At 41.9% G+C, this 26507-nt stretch overlaps 3 protein-coding genes across 4 annotated transcripts; 2 read left to right on the plus strand and 1 right to left on the minus strand.

Annotated features, from left to right (window-relative positions):
- The first annotated feature begins 189 nt into the window (after positions 1-189).
- LOC133849313 (copper-transporting ATPase 1) lies at positions 190-14946 on the plus strand. Its single transcript, XM_062285304.1, has 4 exons — positions 190-1937; positions 9372-10618; positions 11619-12398; positions 13807-14946. Exons 1-4 carry the CDS (start codon positions 791-793, stop codon positions 14560-14562), a joined length of 3930 nt encoding a protein of 1309 aa, XP_062141288.1. The 5' UTR covers positions 190-790; the 3' UTR covers positions 14563-14946.
- Positions 14947-16724: 1778 nt separating this feature from the next.
- On the minus strand, positions 16725-22222 carry LOC133847444 (nardilysin). 2 transcript variants are annotated; one of them, XM_062282483.1, is made up of 5 exons: positions 22090-22222; positions 21712-22015; positions 19517-21292; positions 19161-19445; positions 16725-18156 (listed from the first exon to the last, which is right to left on the minus strand). In XM_062282483.1, exons 2-5 carry the CDS (start codon positions 22005-22007, stop codon positions 17016-17018), a joined length of 3498 nt encoding a protein of 1165 aa, XP_062138467.1. In that variant the 5' UTR covers positions 22008-22015; positions 22090-22222; the 3' UTR covers positions 16725-17015. The 2 variants fall into 2 exon arrangements, with proteins under 2 accessions (XP_062138467.1, XP_062138468.1); XM_062282484.1 differs by lacking the exon at positions 22090-22222 and having other exon boundaries at positions 21712-22035.
- A 484-nt stretch (positions 22223-22706) lies between these two features.
- LOC133849216 (myotubularin-related protein 10-B) lies at positions 22707-26479 on the plus strand. The gene is made up of 2 exons (XM_062285130.1): positions 22707-22978; positions 23147-26479. Exon 2 carries the CDS (start codon positions 23421-23423, stop codon positions 25980-25982), a length of 2562 nt encoding a protein of 853 aa, XP_062141114.1. The 5' UTR covers positions 22707-22978; positions 23147-23420; the 3' UTR covers positions 25983-26479.
- Positions 26480-26507: the final 28 nt, after the last annotated feature.

A 26507-nucleotide genomic window follows, 5' to 3' on the forward strand; every position in this document is an offset into this window, starting at 1 on the left:
GTTGACGGATTAAAATGGCGATGAGTGTCACAAAATAATGGAAAAGTTCAAAAGCTTCGGTATTATATATTTTGCGGTATAAAAATAGTGCAAAGTATCAAAAGTGCTTTTACGGTATTTTTCGGCGTATATCGTAAATTAAACTTGTGGTCACACTCCAACACAGGTGTTAAGTAAAAGAGCTTTATTGAAAGCTGTTTAAAGAAACAATAAGTCTGAATTCACACGGTACGCGATGTTGGGGCGCTTCAGCAGCTGTGCGCATTAATTAGAAATCAAAACATTCGTTTCGTGCGGAAAATTGACAAAATTTAAGAGTAAACCGATCCGGATGTTGGAGTAGTCATAAAAAGTGGTGATCAAACGCAATTTGCAAAACAAGCTCGGGTCAAATCAAAGCAAAAAAAAAAGTTGAATGAAATCAGAGCACTAAGGAGAGCGAGTGAGAGAGAGAGGGAACAAATATAAAAATTTATTGTGTTGCAATTAGCCAAAGTTACGATAATCCACAAACACACATACGCAGCGACAACTCACACACACTCAGACAAGTAACAAAATTATTTCGGCATTTTTATAAGGTTTTTGTTTTTCTACATGAGCCAGTGCACGCACTCATACACACATACATCTACACGGATGCATGCACTCACACACACACAGACGTCCACAAGTCGCTGCTGATAAATTGAATCGAATTCAAATTGGAAAGAGAACTTCTAATTAGTGCACCATAAACATCAACCAAAACAACCACAGCAGCAACAAATGCGTGAAATGCAAATGTAAAATGAATGACGAGCAAATCGTGAATGCGAAAAATGCGCCCGCTGCCCCCGCTCAAGGCGCAGACCATCTGATTCATCCGACGCAATCGTTATCGATGCCAACAGGAGCAGCAGCCGACACAGCAACAACAATGCAATCGTTATCGATGCCTGCAGCAGAAGTATCGGAAGAATGGCAACCGCCTGTTGCCGTTGCCTCAGTGCGTCTGCCCATTGAGGGCATGACTTGCCAGTCGTGTGTGCGCAACATTGAGAGCAATCTCGGAGAGAAACCCGGTGTGCTGAAAGTGCGCGTTGAATTATCGGAGCACGCCGGCTACTTTGACTACGATACCAGTGTAATTACCGCCGCCCGCATCGCACACGAAGTCGATGAAATGGGCTTCGATTGCAGCTATCAGCCGGAGCTGAGCACGCCCAGCAGCACAACGAACATACGTGTCCTGGGCATGACATGTCAGTCGTGTGTGCGCAACATCGAGGGACACATTGGCAACATAAATCCGGCCATTCAGCACATCGAGGTGCAGCTGGCGGAGAAGAATGCTCGGGTGCGCTACAATCCGGAGGAGTTGACGGCTGCCCAGATTGCCGAAATGATCGATGACATGGGCTTCGATGCCAGCGTTGCCACAGATCCCGCACAACTGTCCACAACAACCACAACCACCACCTCAGCAACCACCACAACTGCCTCACCAAAGTCGACGCCGTCGCCTGTGCTGGAGAAGAAACCTTCGCCAGTCAGGCAACAGGTGAATGGCAATGCCACGTTGGTGCCCATTGAACAGGAGCTGCTGACCAAGTGCTTCCTCCACATACGCGGCATGACCTGTGCCAGCTGTGTGGCCGCCATTGAGAAGCACTGCAAGAAGATCTACGGTCTCGATAGCATTCTGGTGGCTCTGCTCGCTGCCAAGGCGGAGGTCAAGTACAATGCGAATGTCTTGACCGCGGAGAACATTGCGAAATCCATCACTGAGCTCGGCTTTCCCACGGAGCTCATCCATGAGCCCGACAACGGCGAGGCCGAGGTGGAACTCGAAATCACCGGCATGACCTGCGCCTCCTGTGTCCACAAGATCGAGACGCATGTGCTCAAGCTGCGCGGCGTCACCGCATCATCCGTCACGCTGCTCACCAAGCGGGGTAAGTGTTGACCGGGCTAGACCCTTTTACTATGTGGTGTACCATAGATAAGTTAGTTGAAGCGGTGAATGTAAGGAAAGTGAATATCTTACTAGTAAGCATTGACTTTCAAATGAAGATAAGTAGTAGTAAAGTTTGCTCTAAGTTTCGACTGTTCAAGACCCTTTCAAGTGAGTTAAGAAGTAAATGTTTTAGTTGAGATAGAGAAAGGATAAAAGAGCATATTGAAAGCACATATACTGTAAACAATGAACGTATTGTTTAAAACAAAATTTACAAGTGAGCATTGACTTTGTTAGACCCTTTTAAATGGAGATAAGTAGTTCAAGTTTGCCTAAGACCCTTTTAGTGTGAGTGAGTTTTGTCTTGACTTAGCCTTTTATAGGCATTTACTAAGTAAATGTTTTAGTTGAAATTAAGAAACTTTAAGGAAGCATATTAAAAGCTCATATACTATATAAAGATTCAAGTAAGCATTGACTTTGTGAGACCCTTTTAAATGGATCGTTAGTTTACCTTAGACCTAAACCTAAACTTTACCTTAGATCCTTAGAGTTTTAACTTTGCTCGACCTTTTATGCGTGTTCAAGAAGTAAATGAAAGAGATTATTCAAAATATATTTATTATAACCGATCAACGTGCTATTTAGAAAGTGCAAGATACCCGTAACTAGTCGCTAAATAATTGCTCTAAAAAAACATGTTTGCATTTGAAGCGTTCTCGCATTTCTCACGCTCATTGCGCTGGGTCTTTTGGTTTTTTCTTTTAATATTATGGAATTTCACAATGTTGAATATCCAGTTTCATAATCAATGCGACGTCTGCTTTTTGCGCTGTTTATTTCAGCCAAGATGTCAATATTTGCATTGCTCAAAGTGAAGCGAGCAGCTGCAGCTAAACTGTGTCGTAATAATTGATCGCAAATATATATTTTGTTCTATACACAAGTATTCATGCAGCTGTTGTCATTAAAGTACAAATCTAGAACTAAAATCCCTTTTCAACAGAGAAAGAGAAAAAGAGAGAGAGAGAGTGTTTTTTTCTATTTTGTATTAAGTTAAACTTTGTTTGTGTAGTTTTATGCTTGCTAGATAAGAATGGAGGGGGCAATGGCTCAAGAATAACAACAATACAATAGAGCAAAGAGATTGCGATTAAATATTTCTCAGATACACACACATTTACACAGACGAACCTTAAGTATTATCTGGGTTACTAAACCTCTCTGAGGGAGGGCGAGAAAAACATTCAATAATATTCTGGATGCAGAGTTCTTAACTGAGCAATTGTAGGAAAAGCGTATCAAAATCATTTAGCTTTGCATTCAATGTGAATAGTTTTGAGTCATATGCCAAACAAAGGCGAACTAGGTTCGATTGTGTGCTCTCTCTCTCTCTCTCTCTCTTGATGGATCACATACTATATGTGCAAATATTCGTTCGAGGTTCGCCTTTGTTTTGTTTTGCTTCATTTCGTTTGCCTTTTGATTGGAGATTGTGGCACCACAACTAGAGGCACGGATACAGATACAACAAATAGGAAAGCTACAATTGAGTGGGCTCGACTGTGAGACACCCGCTCCCTGTGTTGAATAAAAGCAAGACAGTTCGGTGTTATTTATAAAATATATCAAATTAATATCAATTTAAAATATACCGAAGGCTATATTTAGTATATTGACATATTGATACATTTTAAATATACCGAATTGTACATTATATATCGAAAGCTAAATTTGGTATAGTGACATATACCATATTCAAGGCTATCTTTGAAATTTGTATATAGTACAACATTCTAAATATACCATAGAGTATAAAATATACTAAATTGTCAGGCAAAGCTACTAAGTCCCGTAGTAAGTAAGCGTTTTTGCTCATACAAAAGTATTTCTTGATAGCTGATCAATAATATATATACTTTAAGGGGTCAGAGATACCTCCGCCTGCCTGTTAAATATATTTCACAGAGGCACAACGTTATAATACCCTTCTATCCAATGAGTATCGGGTATAACAACAGTTACAGTTCGCTTACAATTTCAATTTTTTAACACAAGAAAAGTGTAACGATCATGCAACGTTTTCTAAAGCCTTCAACACGAATGCTGCCCCCCAAAGTGCAGCTCATATTTGAAGCAGAAAGTGAAAGAGTCTCACTCTCTCTCTCTTTCGCTCCTTAAGCTGTTTTTTAATATATTTTTTTGTTCGGGGCTCTTTTTGCGCTTTGCTTCGTTGCGCATGCGCAACATTTACATTCACCTTCACTTCAATCTCAATCTCTGGCGCTTGTCGCAGATTTCCGCTTAAGCTCTTTCATCTATTCAAACACCCTGAACTGAAAACAGACATATGCTATTTATATTTGTAGCAAAGTATTATGCAAGATCATGATCTCAATAAAAATCCATCATACGAAGTCGAGGTTAGAGTTCTTGTTGTTGCCACAAAACAAAAGCACATTCACTCGTTGCCCCAAAAAAATAAAATAAAATAAGCGACCAGTTCCGCCATTTTCGATAGTTTTTAATCACGTCCACAGATATACAATAATTATTGCAATCAAAACTGGTTTGCTTTTTGTGTTCACACCAACTGACAGCAGAGAGCTGTCATAGATACTGTTTGTACTTTCATTTCGCCTGCCACTCGGCTAATAATTTAATATACCTTCGAGTAGGGCTGAACAATTGCTCGGAAATTTTCAGAATGTAAAGCCAAGATGTTAACACAGATGTCTGCAAAATGTAACTTATAAATTTCTCATAATTTCATTCTTTGTTTATATGGATCTCCTTCGAGAAATAAAATACTATGGAGTTTAAAGTATGAGAAATGAATTCCATCCACTTGGCAATCAATTGAATGATTGTTAAGTTTCTTTTTGCTCTGAAATTTTCAGAATATAAAGCCAAGATGTTAACACAGATGTTTGTTCAATGTAATTTATAAATTTCTCATAATTTCACTCATTTATATGGATCTCCTTCGAGAAATAAACAAAATACTATGGAGTTTGAAGTATGAGAAATGAATTCCATCCACTTGGCAGTATTCAATTGATTGTTAAGTTTCTTTTTGCTCTGAAATTTTCAGAATGTAAAGCCAAGATGTTAACACAGATGTCTGCAAAATGTAACTTATAAATTTCTCATAATTTCACTCATTGTTTACATGGATCTCCTTCGAGAAATAAAATACTATGGAGTTTAAAGTATGATAAATGAATTCCATCCACTTGGAAATCAATTGAATGATTGTTAAGTTTCTTTTTGCTCTGAAATTTTCAGAATATAAAGCCAAGATGTTAATACAGATGTTTGTTCAATGTAATTCATAAATTTCGTATTTCCTTCGAGAAATAAACAAAATACTATAGAGTTTGCAGTATGAGAAATGAATTCCATTCATTGTTTAGTTTCTTGTGAATTTCTTATCAAAGTTCATTAGCAAGTCATGTAAATTTTTTGTTGATTAATTGTAAAGTTGTTGAGCCTTTGAAAAACTGTTGTTTTCATGGCCAGTTGGAAGGGAAATCACGAAACTTCGCAGAAAGAAAAAAAAACTTGTTCGAAGTTGAAAGTAACATATGTTTTCTTCTACGCTTGCGATGCTTATCAGATAAGTGACGCTGACGTTGACGTTGCCTCTTGAGTTGGGAAGTAGTACAACTAACAGTAGCAGCTACAGCAATGCAAAAATGTTCTAAAAATGAAAACGAATCGAATGCGATAAGATGCAATCAACAACAAAAATATTAACTAGGGGCAGACCTATTGAAATTGTGGGTGTAAAAACTAAAACACACACACATACACAAAACTCGCTTTTATCTCTGGAATGGAGAAGAATCGATGGATCGATCGATCGATCGATCGTTGTCGTCATCATCGTCATCGCCGCATGTCGATTTGGTGATAATTATAATTAACGTTCAATATTGTGCTCGATCGTCCAGCTAATGTGTTAATCCTCCTCCCCGTGCTTCAATATTTCATTGTACATTTTGCACACGACCAAGTTTAACATTTTGCGGAAATGTTGTTTGACAGCCAAATTGTTTAACTTCCGTTACTCATTATCAATTTCTAGAAAGTTGCAAAACTTGATTGCAGCCACAATATCAAGCAATAATGCGAAAACTTTACAGACTTTATTTAAGGAGTGTCCTGAAAAAGGATTAATTTTGAGTTCTATTTTTTTTTATTATATTAAATCTAGTATTTAATATTACATTTAATAGAGAAGAGAGTACTGGCTGCTGGGGCCTTGAGTTTTAACTTTTGGTTTCTTACTTAAATTAGGAATAAATTCCAGAAGGAAAAATTACAAAAATTAAGAATAAATTCCGGAAGAAATTCATTTCTATTGTAAACTTTTGTTTTTTTGAATGAAGAATAAATTCGGAAATAATTATAGAATTTGAATGTTAAACATTACTCATAAAAGTTTTAGTTTAAGAAAATTTAAATTTCGACCATTTTGTTTTTTAAATATGAAATTAGAATAATCCTTATTCGATTTTTATAATACAAGTTGTGTATTGTATTTAAATAACACTTAATATAAATTCTTTTCTATTTATGAAAAAAGTGCTATATCAAAAATCCTATTTAACAACTCTTAAAAGCATTTCTTTTCTAATTATGAAAAAAGTGTTATTTCAGAAATCTTTTTTATTCTTTATTTTTTAATAAATTGAATCGTTGCAGTTTCTGTTTATTTAAATCGTCATTAAATTGAAAATGAAAAGTGTAGCAGCTTCGATAAAAATTCAAGTTCAATTTTGTGAAAAGTTCGCTTTTCGTAATTAACTTCATTGAGTTGAGTTCATGATTAAAGTGCTGCTATCAACTGCAGTGATTCAGTCGAAGCAATTAATATTGGGGTCGCTCTCTGCATCAGCGTAGGCGAAGCGGACTCTCTTCAAAACAAGTTGGCAGCCCCATCGCCATCTCACTCAGTAGCCAAGATCGATGACCCGTTCAATGCAACGAAAGTTTGCTATTCATCACTCTTCTCTATTATCATCTTCGCATTCGCTGCTGTTGTGATTCAGCGCACTTTAATTGCTTTCTGGGGAATCTTTTTCATTCTCTCTCCCTCTCTCTCTCTCTCTCTCGGTCTTCGCCCCTTTTTGAACACTTGCAAATTAGCTGGTAATTTTCTGCTCTTCTTATCGGCAATGCAACGACACGCAAATAACATTCTTGTTAGAGCAGATAAATAGTTGTCACAACTAACTACAGTAATGAGTGTGTTAGTATGTGTGTACTTATCTAGATAAGACGATAATTTATCGTCGAGTCATTCAACTCTGGGCGTGGTAACCCAACTAACGGCGAATGCCCCTGAAAATGCTTCAAGTTTCTTTCATTTTTTTTGGCTGGTTGGTTGCCTGGCTTGACTGGGGGAACATGTTAATCAAAGGCTACAATGCCGTTCACATAACATCGATGACAACCAAAATGACAGTCACAACAATGTTGAGTACAACAAAAACAATGCTCACGTATCTTATCGATAAGTTACAACAACAACAGAAAGCAACATCGAGAAGAAGAAGCACTGCAATGCAAACTAGGCAAAGCTTCTGGGCTTTTGGCGGCGTCAAGTTCAACAGCCCACACACACACACACACACACACGCATATACAAACACACGCACGCACGTACGCACGCACACATGATCACACACGCAGTGCTGTAGTAAGCTCATTGCAATTGAAATTTGAGCTGTGTCATTAGCGAACTTTGCGTTTTGCATGCAGTTTCGTCGGTCCAGACGATGGTAGTTAGAGAAGGGGTCGGTGGGGAAGGGGGGAAGTCGGTTGGCAACCGGCAGCTCCAGTTTGCAATTGAAATGGAACCGGTCTCGTAGCGCAATAAATAACGAACAAGGAACGAAGAAAAAAAAAAACAAAATAGAGTGAAAGAAATTAAAAATAGCTGAAAGCCAGCTAAAATACTTACGCGCTTATGCGCTCCAATTCCAATTGCCCGACTCGAGGCAAAAATAAAAGCTTAACAGACTTGTGCGTACAGGCGTGGCCATAAAAGTGATAACACTACAGTGTTGGCTGAGTGATGAAATCGCTCAGCAACAATAACAATCTCAATAGCCATGTGCAATAATATATATGCTATTAATCTCTGGCAATCAGCAGCAACATTTGTTTATCACTTTTATTGTTTCGATTTATTATGAGGCAAAGGCATTTCAAATTGGATTATATTTATTTCATAACTAGAAAGAAAGTTTGAATACAAAAATAGTTCTCGTTCGTTTTAGTCATCTCTATTCAAATGATGAAATTAATTATTCATATTCCAGAACAAGTCGCCGCTAATTCCCCCTTTTTATGAGTTGTGAACAACCATTTTTAATCTACTTTGTCTCGAAGTCTGTATACGCGACATATGTTTGGCTAATCTAATCTGTTCTTTCTTTCCGACTCCAACTAACATTTACAGCTCGTAATTATTTTCACGTTTTCACTTATTCCACAAACATTTGTGGCAAATAAGTTTAGCCCAATTTTCCTGATAAGTTTAATCAACTTTCGGGCTGTGATTAAAGCACTGAGAGAGCTTTTGTCCGGTGCAGATTAGATTAAGCTTAATTTAAGGCGTCGCATAAAAAGTTTACTCAACTGTGACATCAATCAATCGATTAATCAGCAGCTTAAAACAAATCTTTAAAGTAAACCATTTGAAAACTTGTTAAATTAATGAAAAGAGATGTAAGGAACATAATTTTTTAAGAAAAAACATGACTAAAGAAATCACTTTATTTATTATATTAGCTGAATTTGAGGTGTGACATCAATCAATCAATCAGCAGCTTAAAACAAATTTTTAAAACAAATACATAATTTGAAAACTGATTAAATTAAAGAAAAGCAATGTAAGAAAGATAATTAGAGGAAAAACATAAATAAATAAATCACTTAATTTATTATATTCGCTTTGTAATTTGGCTAAATTGCACAATAGATTTGCTTAAATTATAGATTAAAGAAAATCGTAGTGGGTAAATAAAATAAATCCAAAAATTGCAGCTGTGAACATTGAAATAGCAGTGCTTATGACCTACCTTTAAAATTGAAAAATACTATACTAAACACACCTTCGAGATAAAATTGTATATAATAGTGGAAATATGTTTTTTATCCCTTACATTACCCTAAGAATGTTTTGACTTCCCATTGAATTAGCATAGCCTCTTTAACGTTCTATTTACCGGTTATAAAAAGCAAAAAGAAGTCGTTTCTTTTCTGTAATCAGCAAGTTTCGATCTCAAGTTTGAGTTTCACTTGTGGCACGTGACTTTGCGCACAGCATGCCACTTATTATGGACGCCAGTGTACCGGACTACATACTTGCTGCTTTTATTAATACTGCAACTTTCTCCCCTTCTTCTATGCTTGACAGGCAAATTCCGATACATCACGGAGGAGACGGGACCACGAAGCATCTGCGAGGCCATCGAGGCGCTGGGATTCCAGGCGAAGCTGCTCAGCGGCAGGGATAAGATGGCCCACAACTATCTGGAGCACAAGGAGGAGATACGTAAGTGGCGCAACGCCTTCCTCGTCTCGCTGATCTTCGGTGGTCCCTGCATGGTGGCCATGATCTACTTCATGCTCGAGATGAGCGACAAGGGACACGCGAATATGTGTTGCCTCGTTCCTGGGCTCTCGATGGAGAATCTGGTGATGTTCCTGCTCTCGACACCGGTGCAATTCTTTGGCGGCTATCACTTCTATGTGCAATCGTATCGCGCCATCAAGCATGGCACCACCAACATGGATGTTCTCATCTCGATGGTCACCACCATTTCGTATGTTTACTCCGTCGCCGTGGTCATCGCAGCTGTGCTCATGGAGCAGAACAGCTCACCGTTGACGTTCTTCGATACGCCGCCGATGCTGTTGATCTTCATCTCGCTGGGACGTTGGCTGGAGCACATTGCCAAGGGCAAGACATCGGAGGCGTTGTCCAAGCTTCTCTCACTGAAGGCAGCCGATGCGCTGTTGGTGGAAATCTCGCCGGACTTTGACATCATCAGTGAGAAGATCATCTCGGTGGATTATGTGCAACGTGGCGACATCCTCAAGGTGATCCCAGGCGCCAAGGTGCCAGTGGATGGCAAAGTCCTCTACGGTCATTCCAGTTGCGATGAATCCCTCATCACCGGCGAATCGATGCCGGTGGCAAAGCGCAAAGGCGCCGTCGTCATCGGCGGTTCCATCAATCGCAACGGCGTGCTCCTCGTCGAGGCAACGCACACCGGCGAGAACACAACTCTCGCTCAGATTGTTCGTCTCGTCGAGGAGGCTCAGACCTCGAAGGCTCCCATCCAACAGCTCGCGGATCGCATTGCCGGCTACTTTGTGCCCTTCGTGGTCGCCATCTCGAGTGTCACGCTGATTGGCTGGATCATTGCGGGCTTTGTCAATCCGGATCTTGTGCCCGTGGCCATGGAGCATAAGATGCACATGGATCGCAACACGATTGTCATTAGCTATGCCTTCAAGTGTGCCCTCAGTGTGCTCGCCATTGCCTGTCCCTGTGCCTTGGGTCTGGCCACGCCCACCGCCGTCATGGTGGCCACTGGCACGGGGGCAACCAATGGAGTGCTGGTCAAAGGTGCCACCGCCCTGGAAAATGCCCACAAGGTGAGTTCGGACGGTGCTTTGACAACTATTACGGACGCCAGTGTAGCACAGAGTTGTATTTTTTAGTGAAGTTGAAAATTTCGATCTGGTGTTTAAATTATTCAAAAGTTTTTTATTTTAGTTTAAATTTAATGTAATTTTAAAATTACAAAATCAACATTCCGAAAGTAGTCTTTGATTTTAATGAAAATTTCTTGTTTTAGTTAAAATTTAATGTCATTTAAATTAAAACACAATTTTTTGTTTTGGTTTAAATTTAATGTAATTTTATAATTACAAACTCAAAATTTCAAAAGTTTTCTTTGAATTTTTTAAAATTTATTGTTTTAGTTTAAGTTTAATGAAAATTTGTAAGGAGAGTTTATTTTTGAAAACTACATTTTAAATGGAAGTTTTAGTATGTTTATATACCCACTACTCATAGGATAGAATGATATTATAACTCTGTGCATCCACCAAATGTATGTAACAGGCAGAAAGAGGCATCTCTGACCCCATGTAGTATATATAATATATATTTAAGAAATAATTTTGTATGACGAAAAACGCCTCCTGTAAATGGGTTTTAGCTGCTTTGGCTGACAATATGGTATATTTTATACTATATGGTATATTTTGTATTCTATGGTATATTTTTTACAATATACTGTATAGTATAATTTGTTCTATATGGTATATTTTGTACTGTGTGGTATTTTTTGTACTATATGGTATATTTTGTATAATATACTGTATGGTTAAATTTGTTCTATATGGTATATTTTGTACTGTATGGTAGAATTGTGTACTGTATGGTATATTTTGTACTGTTTTTGTATATTTTGTTCTCTGTGGTATAGTTTGTACTCCATGGTATACTTTGTACTATATAGTATATTTTGTACTGAGTGGTATTTTTTTTAGTATAAGCGAATTTAATCTCTGATAATTTTTAATTGCCTTTAAATTTGTATAAATTCCCCGAATGACCTCTACTCTTTCCACCTTTCTTCTTCAACAGGTCAAGACTGTGGTCTTCGACAAGACGGGCACCATCACGCATGGCACACCGATGACCAGCCGGGTGACGCTCTTTGTGCCGCCGCAGATCTGCAGTTTGGCACGGGCTCTCACCATCATTGGGGCTGCGGAGCAGAACAGCGAGCATCCGATTGCCTCGGCGATTGTGCACTTTGCGAAGGACATGCTGAACGTGCAGACGAGCTTCGGGAAGAGCGACAACTTCCAGGCGGTGCCGGGATGTGGAATACGCGCCACCGTCTCCAACTATGAGCAGGCGTTGCGACAGGCGTGCAACGCGGAGCGTATCATCAACTACGAGAACAAATGGCGTACGAATCCACAGACTGCGGTGGCCATCGACAATGGGGCGAGCATCGATCAGCTGCCGCAGTTGCCGCACAAGATCATCGAGCAGCAGCTGCTCGCCCTGGATGGCGCCCTGGAGGAGGAGCAAAAGCTACAGCAGCAGCAGCAACAACAGGAGCAACCGTTGATCGATGGCCCCGAGATTCGGGTGCTCATCGGGAATCGCGAGTGGATGCAACGCAATGGCATCGAGGTGCCGCTCGAGATTAGCGACTGCATGACGCGCGAGGAGCAAAAGGGACACACGGCTGTGCTCTGTGCCCTCAACGAGCAGCTGGTGTGCATGTTTGCCGTCGCCGACATGGTCAAGCCGGAGGCCCATCTCGCTGTCTACACGCTCAAGAAGATGGGCATCGATGTGGTGCTGCTAACGGGCGACAACAAGCACACCGCAGCGAGCATAGCAAGAGAGGTTCGTATGCTTTACTAAACTAGATATTTTACTCAGTTTCACACTAGTTTTCAATGTGACCGTTTTCAGTTTGTGGGCTGCCAACTTGGTTTTCGAAAGTTGCAGTTGTTTTGAAAAGAAAAGCTACTTTTATTCGCCAATTTCTTCTACGTAACAATCTTCTTGTCAAGTATGCCACATTATTTTTGTGGACTGCCAACTTGTCTTAAAATGTAATTCACCAACTTTTCAGTTATACTCTTCTTTCCAATAGTATCTCTTATGAATGTTTCTATTCATTATTGCCACTTATTAAAGTATTTCTTTAGCTCAGACTCTTTGTCAGTTGGACCATAAAAGCTGTCAACTCGGCTTTTAAAGTAATTCTCTCAATTCGCAACGCTATTGTTAATCAATTTGCAAAACTATCACTTATTAGTTGATTATTTAAGTGTGTTAACTACAACTTGTCAGTTATTCCGCATTATTTTTGTGGGCTGCCAACTTGTCACTTGTTTTTTATAGTCATTTACTCAACTCGCAACTATAATACTGTCACGTATTGGTTAGTTATTAATAGAGTTCCTTAACTCCGACTTTTTGTCAGTTATGCCGTATTAGCTTCGAGGGCTGCTAACTTGTTTTTTATAGTAATTTACTCAACTCGCAACTCTATTTACAATACTGTCACCTATTGGTTAGTTATTAATAGAGTTCTTTAACTCCGACTTTTTTTCAGTTATGCCTTATTAGTTGTGTAGGCTGTCAACTCGGCAGTTAAAGTAATTCACTCAATTCACAATTCTATTCTATGTAAGTGTACTTTTTTAGGTTGTCTTGTAACACAATTCAATTATTCAATAACAACAACTCCCACTTGTTAATTATACCGTATTAATTTTGTGAACTGTCAACTTGTTTCTTATAGTAATTCACTCAATTTGCAACTCTATCGTTCGGTAATCAATTTGTAATACAACTAGTTATTAGTGGTTATTCAAAAGTGTCTTCAACTCCAAATAGTCAGCTATGCCGTATTATTTTTAAGGGCTGTCAACTTGTTGTTTATTGTAATTCACTTAAATTACAACTCTGTTCTTTGTTAATCCACTTTTTACTTCAGCAGATTTAATGTAATTTGCAATACAATCACCTACTGGTTAATTAGTTCTGCCGTTTTATTTATGTGGGCTGCCAACTTGTTGTTCATAGTAATTCACTTAAATTACAACTCTGTTCTTTGTTAATCCACTTTTTACTTCAGCAGATTTCATCTAATTTTCAATACAATCACCTACTCGTTAATTAGTTCTGCCGTTTTAGTTATGTGGGCTGCCAACTTGTTGTTCATAGTAATTCACTTAAATTGCGCTCTTTCACCTAACCATCAACACTTATTAATCGATGTTCCTTTCCATTTACTTGCCAGGTGGGCATTCGCACTGTGTACGCCGAGGTGCTGCCATCGCACAAGGTGGCCAAGATCCAGCGCATCCAGCAGCGTGGCATCCGCGTCGCGATGGTCGGCGATGGCGTCAACGACAGCCCAGCGTTGGCCCAGGCCGATGTGGGGATCACGATTGCGGCTGGAACCGATGTCGCTGCTGAGGCCGCTGACATTGTGCTGATGCGGAACGATCTTCTCGATGTTGTCGCCTGTCTCGATCTCTCGCGTTGCACTGTGCGTCGCATACGCTACAATTTCCTGTTCGCCAGCATGTACAATTTGCTTGGGATTCCTTTGGCCAGCGGATTGTTTGCGCCCTTCGGTTTCACGCTCCAGCCGTGGATGGCATCGGTGGCGATGGCTGCGAGTTCGGTGAGCGTTGTTTGCTCCTCGCTGCTGCTGAAGATGTATCGCAAACCGACGGCGAAGACGTTACGCACCGCCGAATATGAGACACAATTGGCCGCGGAGCGAGCTCGACGCCATGGCTCCGAGTCGGAGATGGACAAGTTGTCGCTGCATCGCGGCCTCGACGATCTGCCCGATGTGATGAATGGCAAACGCTTGACGTACAAGCGATCGAACACTTCGCTGATTTCACGCATCTTCAGCAACACGAATGACAATGACAAGCATGAGGAGGGACTCCTGCAGGATTGCTCCAATGAACGGACGCCACGCATCCTGCAGAGCAATCAACGTTATCTCAGCGACACCACGGAGCTGCAGAAGCTCTAAAGAAAAACAAAAACACGCGCGACCAAAATTCTTTACAGTGAATTAAATTAGAAATATGCAAACTACAAATTACAACTAACAAGTAATAAATAATGCTATAATCTTAACGTGTAATTGTAACTGTAAATGTGTATAAAATGCGATTATGAAAATCGCAACAAACGAGACAAACCCCCAAAAAGAACAATAACAATTACTTTAGTTTATTTTTTTTTTTTGTGACTTTCCTTCCCATTTTTTTTGTTTGTTTGTTATATATTATTCCTTCCTATTTTTTATATATGTATGTTTTTGTTAAGAATTCTTGATTATAGTTAAGTTCACTGTGAAATCATAGAACAAAGTATACAAAAACCAAAAAAAAAACAACAATTAACAAAACAAGCTAAGCTATTGACTATTGTTACTTATTCTTAGTGCAATGAATAAAACAAACAAAAGAGTGCAACAAATCAGCTTAAGTACATAATTACACTCTGATCTGATTCCATATCGGTTTCAACACATCCAAACACAAAAACACACACACACACAGATATTGTTAAATTATTGTTGAACAAAGGCGCGTATTGTTGTATAAATCCATATTATACTGTTTATTACAATGCGCCACTTTAAATCTGATTCGAGAATCGAGCACAAATTATGATATGAGAATGAAACTGATACTGAAAAAAAAAAAGCTGATACATTTTTTTTTGATAAACAAAAACGAGTACATTTATATTTATATACTATATATACATATTATACAGATTTGTACAGCTTATTTACATATATATATATATATATATATATATATATTGTATGTATATAAATAATGTGCATACTTCGAGAGAGTATGAATAAAACAAAGTGATGAGATCCCATGCCAGCAAAACACATAATTCTATTATTTAAGGGACATGGATAAACAGCATATATAGAAGTATATAGTGAACATCTGGGGTTCTTTAAGTCGAACAACTTTAAAACTGAATGGAATATCTTGGCAATTTGAAATTCTTGAATGTCGATTGCTTCAGAATTGTAACTGAAGTACCAGGCGAACAGCAATCTGCAGCAAGTGGTAAACTTAAATCGAAAACTTGCAGAACTTCGATTCTAAGGTCTACAATAATCCTGGATATTTTGGAAATTCTTGGAATGCAAAAATGCACATATAGATCTTAGCTGAAATACCAGGCAAACAGCATACCGCAGTAAGTATCAAATTTGAAAGTGAATGAACGTTAAATTGAAATGCGTGGAGAGTTCGTTAAATATTTCTTTTTCATTTGGAACTTTGAATAACAATTTCTTATATAGCTCCAGTCAAGCCAAAATCATAGCTGAAATACTAGGCGAACAGCAATTCACAGCAAGTGATAACCTTAAATACGAATTCTGAATGGAATGAGAAAATTTAAGCAATTATGATTCTAAGGGTTACCAAAATGCTGAATAAATTGCTCTAGAATTTTTGTTGAAATACCAGGCGAACAGAAATTTACTGCAAAAATCTTGCAGCGTTTGGTGAATTTGTGAATTGGTGAATTTCTACTACCATTTGGAATTTTGTACTCATTGGTAATGTGGAGCTTCATATATCTACAGCCAAGCCAGAGTCCATGCTGAAATACTAAGCGAACAGACTTCCGCAGCAAGTAAATTTAAGTGTAGCATGAGAAAACTTTTATAATTTGAAGTAAATCTGGAAATTTTGAGCTTTGAATAACAATGCTAATATAGTTCAAACCATGCCAAAATCATAGCTGGAGTACCAGGAGAACAGAATTCCGCTGCAAGTGATTAATTTTAAAACTCTTGGGAGGGTTCCTTAAATGTGTACAAAAATTTTGTAAACCTTGATAGCTCGGAACTAATATATATATAATATATTATATGTACATTGCTGAAATACTAGGCGAACAGAATTCCGTAGCAAGTGACAAAGTACAAACAGGAATGTGAATTTCTTACTCTACAGTTTTACCATGAGAACAAGTTTCAATTTTTTAATTTAACTTATTTTTTTTTATTTATTTTTGTAATTTTATGCCTATGAAGTAACATGGTGATTGCGATTTTGCTGGATTATTGCTTCATTTCAGACCTGATAATATCATTATGTGCTAAGTCTATTAACTGAGATCTAAAAGTATTATAAAAACTGTTGATGGTTGATTTAATGTTTTTGATTTATTCAACGGATTTCGTTAAGCTGTTAGTTTGATTTCAATGTTCGTCAGTTACACAAATTGCTTTGATTTTGGCGATGCAATTACAAGTGAACAATGTCAAGAGTGTGTTTGTGATTTAATTTTTCTTTTTCTTTTTTTTTTTTTGTGTGTGTGGAGTGTTAGCACTAAGAATTTAAACACTCGGTGCAACGACTTGATCTATGATTAATGTTGAATTTTTTGTGGTGGTTAAATAATTTGGATTCGTCGTTAAGGGTGGAGAGAAGCTCCTCACGTGCTCTTCAGCGCATCCTCAATGATCTTTGGACGCTTGGCGGCTTCGTCGGACGCGGCGAGAGTTGCCGGATTTAGGGGATACAGATCGAGATTGGCCTTGAAGTCGGCAATGTCCACAATTGTGGTGGCATCGCCTTCGATGGGCAAAAACGTGACATTCAGCTTGTTGGCCAGCATTTGGAATAGTTCCTCCTCGTCATCCTCCTCCTCCTCTTCTTCCTCATCGTCATCGTCGTCGTCCTCTTCCTGCTCCTTAGCAACCGAATCGGACTTGACATTCCCATCAACAACTTCGCTGTCCTTGGTCTTGTGGCCAATCACCTGAACGGAGATCTTGCGCATGTTTGTGATCTCGTTGTCCAGCAGAAAGGCAATAATTTCACCCTTGGTCAGCGTGTTCAGCACTTCGATCTGTTGACGCCGCCGATCGAACATGTATTCCCCATTGATGATCTCGTTCCAATTGCGTGTGACTTCAGTGTTCAGCGCCATGTCAGCGACCAGCTTGAGCTTGATCAGCGAGTCGCGTGTGTGATCGTAATCCTCCTGTGACATATTCTCAAGGATCTGCATCATATTGTTGCGGAACACCTCGATGCGACTCTCCACATGACTCGCAGCATTTTTCGTCTCCTGCGAATTCACCATTATCGAGTATCCAGCGATGCCGTAATTCATCCGCACCGTCGCGGTCACATGATAGCCGAGCTGCTCCTTGGTGCGCAACTGATTGAACAGCGGCTCCTCCACGAACATCATCAGCAGATCGAGTATGCACTCGAGTCGGACCGTGTTCGGTCCCAGTTGATAGAAGTTCGTGATCACAGTGTTTGTGTCCTGCTCGTTGAGCGCATGACAGCGTATATAGTGCGCTCCTTGCGGCAACTGCACTGTCCGATCCTCGATGTATTTGCGCTCCTGGATCGCCTTGCAGCCGAGGAGTGTGAGCAGCGTGTTCATCACATTGTGCGCCGACTCCTCGGTGTAGTTGCCCTGCACCAAACCCTGCACGTACAATTGCTGCGGAAACAGTGTGGCAAACTCCTTCAGATCCTTCAGTGTGATGTCGTTAAGGCTCTTGTACTTGTCGATCATCAGCCAGCGTATGTGCTCCAGCACGCACAGGCGAACGTCCCTAAAAAAGAAGAGTGGGGTAATTTTTTTTTAAATTGAATAGCATTCTTAAACATAATGTGAAACAAGAAAGAAAGTCAAGTGTGCTCGACTGTGAATACCCGCTACTCATTTTGAATGAAAGCAAATCAGTGCGGTATTATTCTTAAAATATACCAGAAAAATATACCGCAAAATTCCTAAGAATATACTAGATTTAAACAAGTAAGAAAGCCACTGTGTCGAGAGTGCTCTTTTAAAATATACCGCAAAAAATACTATAACGAAGGTAATATACATTAAGTGCTTGATTCAAAATATACCATAGAGTGCAAAATATACTAGATTGTCAGCCAAAGCTACTAAAACTCGTAGTAGTAAATAACTTCTATAATTATTGTGTGAATGCAATCAAATTAACAACATAAAAACTATAGTTATTATTGTTTGTACTAAATTCGGGACTTTAACATACCATCCAAATCACGGTTGTTCTTCGAATTTTAGTTGATTTGAAACAAAGTTGATGATGTTCAAACATAAAAAAATGCTATAAATAATAAACTAGAATTATAGGCTCTGAGATTTAGGTGTTCATACGGACGGACAGACAGACAGACGGACGGACATGGCTATAACGTCTCAGCTGATCAAGAATATACTTTACAGATTCGGAGATGTCTCTTAAGCTGTTAAAATACCCGTTTACCGTATGAGCAGTGGGTATAAAAATTATGAGTAATATCTTCGTTAATAGCGTCATTTGCATTGTAAATTTAAAAACTATAAAAATCTAAGCTACATATGTATATCTAACATAGTTAAAGCTGTGCTTTGCCTTGCACCTGGTTAATAATTGACAATTTGAAATGAGCGTGCATTAATGAGTTGTGATTACTCATCTCGACATGTAAATGAGGCAAGATAATCATAAACATTTTCACTTGAACTGATGCAATTGCCAACTTCATAGCAAAGAGCTTATGTCATCGTTAAGCTGGCAAGCAAGTTGGCAGCTCTGCTCACCTGTTAAGTTGGCGTGGCTTGATCAGAGTGTTGAAATAACTCTTGCGCTGATCCTTGACAAATGTCTCGAGCATGTCCTCATTGAGCGTGGAGCTCACCGTGACCATGGCCTGAGCAATCGATTCGACCAGCAAATGTAGTTTCTCGTTGTAGCCGCGCACCTGAAGAGTCAGTCCCTTCTCGCTTACGTTGAACGTGTAGCTGAAGCCTGCGCTGGTGGCCGGATAAAGTTCCTCGCTCACATGGAATTTGACTAGCTCCTCGTATAAACCACACATGGCATCGCTTAAAAAGAGAGAGAGAGAGAGAGAGAGAGAGATTAGCATAGAAATGAGAGAGAAAAGAGACTTGTTTACTTTTTGGCATTCTTGCGCTGCAGCGGTGAGATGAAGAAGAATGTCATAAACGCCTCGGGCAGATCGTATTTATCATCGGCACGGAACCACAGTTCACAGATCTCGTTCTGCAGCAGCTTTTTGGGGGCTTCGGGCACTTCGGGTTTGCCGTTCTTATGCCAGAAGAGCGTAAAGTCCTCGACGACAAAGCGATTCGGTTCGGGCAAAAACAAATCCGGCAACGACTTGGAATTGGCGTCTTTCCACAACTGTTGCCACTTCTCAGGCATGGGAATGCTTGTGTATTCGGTGCCAAACCATTTCTCCTGCTTGTCATACACCAGATCCTCGTACTTGCGAGCGGTGAACATCAGATTGAATTTGAACTCATTGAGGTGGTTGATTAACTCGGCGAGATGCGCCTCATTGTACTCGTAGTAGAGCTCCTTGCCGGTCAGCACATCCTTGGGCGGAAAGTATTTGCTATTGATCACCAGATCCTGTACATTATCCATGGCCGGTCGCTGGGATTGAAAGCGAAAACCTGTTGCCTCGATGCCCTGCTGTTCGTCGTAGATGACACGCAAATCCTTTGGATTGGCATCGGCCACAACCTTGACGTAGGCAAAGGTGGCGGCGAGCACCTCATCGATGTGCTTGAATCCCTCGTCCGTCAGATAGATGCAGACATTGAAGAGACTGTACATGGAATTCAAATCGAAGCCGTTGTCATCGATCCCAGCGACCAGCTCCAAGGCCCACAGCTTGCGACGCAGATAGGCGCAGAGGCTGCCGCGTCCCTCGTAGCCAAATATGAAGGAGAGGAACTGATCCGGCTTGCTGCGATAGTACTGACGCACACTGGGCAGCACCCAGGTCAGCTCCACCTTGCACACGTTCTCCACGGGCCGCACGAAAAACGCATGCTGGTGGAACTCGGGACGAAAGGCCTCGCGGTAATTGAATTGACTGAGATCCGGAGCACGCACCGTGTTGCTGGGTATATCGGCGAAATGACGCACCACCAACGTCTCCAGCTCCTCGATGGGGAGGCGTGCCTGCAGGCACAAATACATGCGATTGGCTGCGTAATGATCGCGTCGTATTTCGTGCAGCACCTTGTGCAGCACATCGTCATCGACATTCTCCTTGAGGGTCTTCATGTTGCCCCAGGCGAAGGTGGCATGGGGATAGCCATCGGTGGCCAGGCTGGCCAGCAGCTGGTCGCGACGTGTCTCATCCTCGAGCACGATCTGCTGGAACTCGGAGTCGACAGCGCAGCGTTCACGTTGCATTGCCTCCTGCTTCATCAGCGGATGCTTCATGAGTGCGGTAAAGTAATCCAAACTGGAATCCAAGTGCTTCTCGGCCACCTCGAAATAGAAAAGCGTATCCTCGCAATCGGTCATTGCGTTGTCGAAGCCGCCGCACTTCTTGATGTGCGCATCAAAGATATTCTCCTCGGGATACTTCTCCGAGCCCATGAAGATCATGTGCTCGAGGAAATGTGCCAGACCCTGGTATTGTCGTGGCTCAGCAAAGGAGCCATAGTCAATCATGATGGCACACGCGGCCAGCTTCTCATCGCCCACCTCGCTGTCCGAATCGGATTCGCTGTTGCCACTGCCCGAGCTGGACGATGTGCTCTCACTGGAGCTGTCGCTGGTCTCCGTTTCCGCGGATGTTTCTTCTGTTTCGCCGCCCACCGAGGATTCCGAGCTGGTGAAGCCGTCGTGTGGCATCGGACTTGGGTCCGAGACGATCAAAGCGTGCAAGCCATTGGAAAGCAGCAGAGACCTAGTAAGGTTTAACAGATTTAATTATTTAATTCGATGTACAGAATTTAAATAATTTGCAAAACAAGAAAATAGGATTTGCAAACTTTGCTTAAATCCATTTAAAATTCAATTTGTCCACAGCTTTAAAAGACCACGCCATCTAATTCCACTGCTGGGCACCTACGTTGTCCGCATATCAAATACTATTGGGTAGCTTATTGCTGGAAATCATTTAGGCTTCGCTTCAAGCTTATTAAGCTGCATCCGCATGACAAATTGTTCTTGTTGTCATAGAATTGATCAACAAAAATGCGAATTAAACTTCCACAAAGACATACAAAACAGAAACAAAGTGACCTAGATTGTAACTGCATGCAAGCTGTTTGTGTTATCCATGCATGTGGTAAGGAAAGTGGGACAGAAGGAACCACAACTTACTTGTAAATTTTTTTATCCGTCTCTGACTTATCAGGCGTATCCAAATATTTCACTTGTTCGGACATTGCGGTCTTCTTTATGTTGTTGTTGTTGTTGATGATGGTTGGTGGTAGAATTAGTTTGTGGCTTGTGTGTCGTCGCTTTGCGTTGTAACGAGCGCTTTGGCCGATCGAACGCGAATGTTGCAAAAAATAATGACACTGGAAATTTATTGCGAATTTCGTTGTTGATGCTGCCGGCAGTGCTGATGATAGGCAAAGTGTGAAGCATCGACTGCTTTGTGGGCCCCAGAGCATTCACAGTGCTAGCGTTAGAGAAGTAGGTCTTTGTTTAGTTATTGTTATATTTTTGTTTATTTCATTTAAAAAACGCGTCTACCTCACTCAAATCGTATGCCGCGTGGTCACCGGCGGAATTATATCTCTATGCGGCGGTGTTGACAAGCAAATTAATTTATCCAATACGATTGTCGATAAATGTGCCTATCGATTGCCAGTCGCAATTAGGAAACACTAATGGCCACAACAAACAATTATAAAAAAAAGGAGTGTAAATTGCTATGCAATTGCAATACTGATTTTTAAAAATTATTCTGCTTACATTTTTGAATGATTTTCATTGCTCACTTATTTACAATTTAGTCGTTAAAGTTTTGTTTACATTGTGGTCACCTGTTTTTCGTCAGAGCGGTCACACTCAAAGCTTACCGCAGCGCAATTTTTGGATATGGAAGCAGCAAAACGAGACTCCATTAAATGTTAAAAAAATACTGAGTGACCATGGAAATGGGGCAAATCATCGATTGTGTGTGTTGTGTGCTTCGGAAAAATAACAATAAATATGTGACAAATAATTGTAATTGAAATTGAAAAATTGCGCGCCTTATAAAGTTATCGTTTGTGCAATGTGTAGTGTTGTGCAACCCTGCAGTTGTAGGTATCGAATCAGCTGTTTTGACGCAACACTTGCCAGCACTTGAACCGATAGCGATAACTAATTTTGTGGGACATGCAATGAGTTTGCATATGTGTGCGAGAGTGAGCAATATATATGTGTGCATATGTGTATATTGATGGCGACAACGAAAATAATAAATAAATAAATGCATATATATTGTGTGTGCATGTGTGTGCTGCTGATAGATGATGCACAAAGATGACATATTAATCAACACGTTTGCACGCAAAACACCAGCCGCCACCAACAACACAGCCGAGCGTAGCAACGAAAAAAGAAAGAAGAAAAAAGAGAGGAGAACACACACACGGTAAGCTGATAAACTTATCAAAAATGCGAACGATAATTCTAATTTCAGTTCATTACGTACACACACACATGCATGCGTTATGCTGATGCGCTCATGTGTGTCTCTGTCTCGCTGTCTGGTTGTGTGTGTGTGTGTGTGTCTGTGATCTTTTTTACTTCATGTACACAGTTTTGCAAGCATTGGAGGCGGCGTCAGCCAGGTGCAAATAAAGCGCCCACAACGACAACAGCAACAGCGGCAGCAGCAGCAACATTAACAGCCACAACAACAACAGCTATAACAAGAACAAGAACAACAACGAGTAACGCCAACAACGACAAAAGCAAACCGGAAATAGCAAATAATTGAATATTCAAAGTACGTGCAGCAGCAACAACGACAGCAACGACAATAACAGTAAATTGGCCGTGTTGGAGGGAGAGGCATAAAGACCGCACCGAGGATGGCAACTGGCAGCAATGACATGCCAGACCATCGCAAGCGCAACACCTTCACCAGCTACGTGGCTCCGATGGTGGGCGATCTTCGGGCCACCGCGGACACCAACGAATGGTGCCTGCCCAGCGATCTGCGCGACGTCCATCTGGCCAAGCCGCGCCTGCTCTCCGGCGAGCAGATCGTCGCCTCCGCGCCCGCCTACATGTACTCACCCATAGCGCCCATGGAGAGCAGCAACAGCAGCAACAGCAACAACAGTCCGAACATAACGAACAACAGCAGCAACACAACAAGTCAAAGCAATGGCAACAATGGCAGCGCCAACAGATTGTCCTCGAGCCACAAGGAGGCCAGCTTTGGCCTGCTGAGCGTGACCAACTTTAAGCTGGCCTTTGTGCCGTTGCATGCCCGCAATCTGCTTCCCTCCTCTGCCTCGACGTCCGCTGCCGCAGCTGCCTCCTCGTCGGATCTGTACCAGGAGAACACGTTTCTGGGCCGCAACGAGGTGACGCTCAACAACATCGATCAGCTGTACACGATTGCGGAGCAGGGACGCGCCGCCAGCGCTCTGCAAGCGGCACGCATGGCCAGCAACAGTGGGAGACGCAAGAAACTGGAGCCCGCCAAGCAGCAGCACATCAACGGACGGATCGTGGCCCTGCACATCATCTGCAAGAACTTTCGCCTGCTCAAGTTCGCGTTCCAGCAGCAGGACTCCAAGCTGAGTGACTACGGCAAACTGATTGCCTCCGCCTTGGCCCGCTTCGCCTTTCCCATGCGCCACGATCTGAGCTTCGCGTATGCGTATCGTGAACCCTACTATGCCACGCCCATACCGGGCGTCAGCATGTATGCGAGCAAGAACGATTGGGCCCGCGAGCTGATACGTTGTGGCGCCACCGAGTGGCAAGTGGTGAGCGCCAGCGCAGTGCCGCAGCTGCAGAATCGTCTCCAGGCATGCAAATACACGTTGCCGCCGCACTTTGTCATCCCCAAGGGCTGCGAGGTGGAGCGTTTCCTGCAGCTCTCGCTTGCGTTTTGCGATTCCCGCGCCGCCTTCTGGGTCTACAGCTATGGCAGCGGAGGCGCCTCCCTGGTGCGTCTCGCCGAGCTGCAGCCGGCCTCGCAGCAGGACAATAAACTGGAGAACATTATGCTCGAGCTGGTGAGGAAGTGTGATGAGCGGCGGCAACTGAAGCTTTTGCAGTTGACGGATCAGCTGCCGAGCATCCAAGATGTGCAGCGAGCGTATCAGAAGTTGAGGCGTCTCTGCACACCGGAGACGCCGGAGAAGTTCATGCTGCAGGATGACAAGTATCTGGGGCTGCTGGAGAAGACCAATTGGCTGCTGTATGTGTCGCTGTGTCTGCGGCATGCGAGCGAAGCCGCCGCCACGTTGCGTGCCTCGATCACCTGTGTGCTCCAAGAGTCGAATGGCCGTGATCTCTGCTGTGTGATTAGCAGTCTGACGCAGCTGCTGCTTGATCCCCACTTTCGGAGCATCGATGGCTTTCAGTCGCTGGTGCAAAAGGAGTGGATCGCCCTCGAGCATCCGTTCCAGCGGCGTCTCGGACATGTGTGCGTGGCCAGCGGGGAACAGGCGCCGGACAGCGAACAGAGTCCGGTCTTTTTGCTCTTCCTCGACTGCGTGTGGCAGCTGTTGCAGCAGTTCCCCGATGAGTTCGAGTTCTCGCAAACGTATCTGACCACACTGTGGGACGCCTGCTTTATGCCCATCTTCGACAGCTTTCAGTTCGACAGTCAGGCGCAGCGTGCGGCGGCTGTCAACGAGGCGAAACTTGTGCTCCGTCCCGTCTGGGATTGGGGCGAACAGTTCTCGGACAAGGATAAGCTCTTCTTCAGCAATCCGCTGTATCAGCGACAGCGTGGCGAGCTCACCGCTGCCCAGCAGCATCATCGACGCTCTCTAGCTGTCGGAGGCGGAGCCGGAGGTGGACACAACAACAGTAGATTGCTGGGTGCAGGAGCGGGAGCAACTGCATCACCGTCACGCTACACCATCAATCCGCAGCTGTTTGCAACGCAATCGAGTGTGCCCCAGGATCGATATCTGCAGCCGGCGCATCGCATCCTCGATCTGGCCGTGTGGGAACAGTGCTACTATCGTTGGCTCCCTGTGCTCGATATACGCGGCGGTGGCCAGCCGCAGGTGGATCTCTTTCATCGCCTGCTGTTGAGCAACATTGCCAAGCTGCAGCGTTCGATTGAGCTGCAGAGTTTCGACGAGTTGCCCGATGCCTATTACGATTCCCAGGGAGAGACGCGTCAGCAGCAGCAGCGTCAGGAGGAGGATCCACCTGTGGAGTATGTCGATGGGGTGGAGCGACGTCGCAAGTCGAATCCCGCCACGGCGGCAGCGAATGGACTGCAGCAGGTGGTCAATGGCGGTGGCGGTGCATTGCAGCTATCGACGCTCTCTTCATTCTTTCCATTCGGCAATCCCATTGCCGGCGATGCGCCCCACGAGCTCTACGACATTCTGAGCAGCAGCAGCGAACTGCTGTTGGACACCTCTTCCATGCTGGACAAGTCCTCGATTGTCTGATTTTTGTTTCTACTCTACTCGTTACTCGTCACTCTCCACTCGCTACTCGCTACTCGTTTCGTGTGTGCGTGGCGAGTTCTCGTTTCATTTGTCAAAAGCTGAACTTTAGAAGTATTACAAATTTACTTTTTTTTATACATATATACATACTATATATATATTTTGTATATGGATATGTTGTATATTTTGGGCATATCACGTTTAACAACTTTTTATTATTTGTTTAACTAATAGGCAAGTTTATCGCATAAGACTTTATATATTTTTTTTTCTCGTCTGTTGTTTTCTATATGTATGTAACTACTATACCTATATTTTTCCATGAATTAATTAAACTATTACAACAACAACAGCAACGACGGTAAAAATGTTATGTGCAAGAAATTACATTAGCTTATGTAAAACAAAAAGCAGCAACAGCAACACCAGCTAAATCAACATGTATTATATTATATGTAATATTTAATAATAAAAACACACATTGTAAAAAACAGGAATATTGAAAAAGTGTTTTTTTTTTGTTTA

Source organism: Drosophila sulfurigaster, chromosome X, assembly GCF_023558435.1.
Source record: "Drosophila sulfurigaster albostrigata strain 15112-1811.04 chromosome X, ASM2355843v2, whole genome shotgun sequence".
NCBI lineage: Eukaryota > Metazoa > Arthropoda > Insecta > Diptera > Drosophilidae > Drosophila > Drosophila sulfurigaster.

Coding starts and splice junctions, on each gene's coding strand:
- LOC133849216 (XM_062285130.1), top strand. CDS start 23,421: ATGGCAACTGGCAGCAATGACATGCCAGACCATCGCAAGCGCAACACC.
- LOC133849313 (XM_062285304.1), top strand. CDS start 791: ATGAATGACGAGCAAATCGTGAATGCGAAAAATGCGCCCGCTGCCCCC. Junction 1,938..9,371: donor CACGCTGCTCACCAAGCGGG/GTAAGTGTTGAC, acceptor TATGCTTGACAG/GCAAATTCCGATACATCACG. Junction 10,619..11,618: donor CCCTGGAAAATGCCCACAAG/GTGAGTTCGGAC, acceptor CTTCTTCAACAG/GTCAAGACTGTGGTCTTCGA.
- LOC133847444 (XM_062282483.1), bottom strand. CDS start 22,007: ATGCTCTGGGGCCCACAAAGCAGTCGATGCTTCACACTTTGCCTATCA. Junction 21,293..21,711: donor ACGGATAAAAAAATTTACAA/GTAAGTTGTGGT, acceptor AAACCTTACTAG/GTCTCTGCTGCTTTCCAATG. Junction 18,157..19,160: donor AAGCCACGCCAACTTAACAG/GTGAGCAGAGCT, acceptor CTTCTTTTTTAG/GGACGTTCGCCTGTGCGTGC.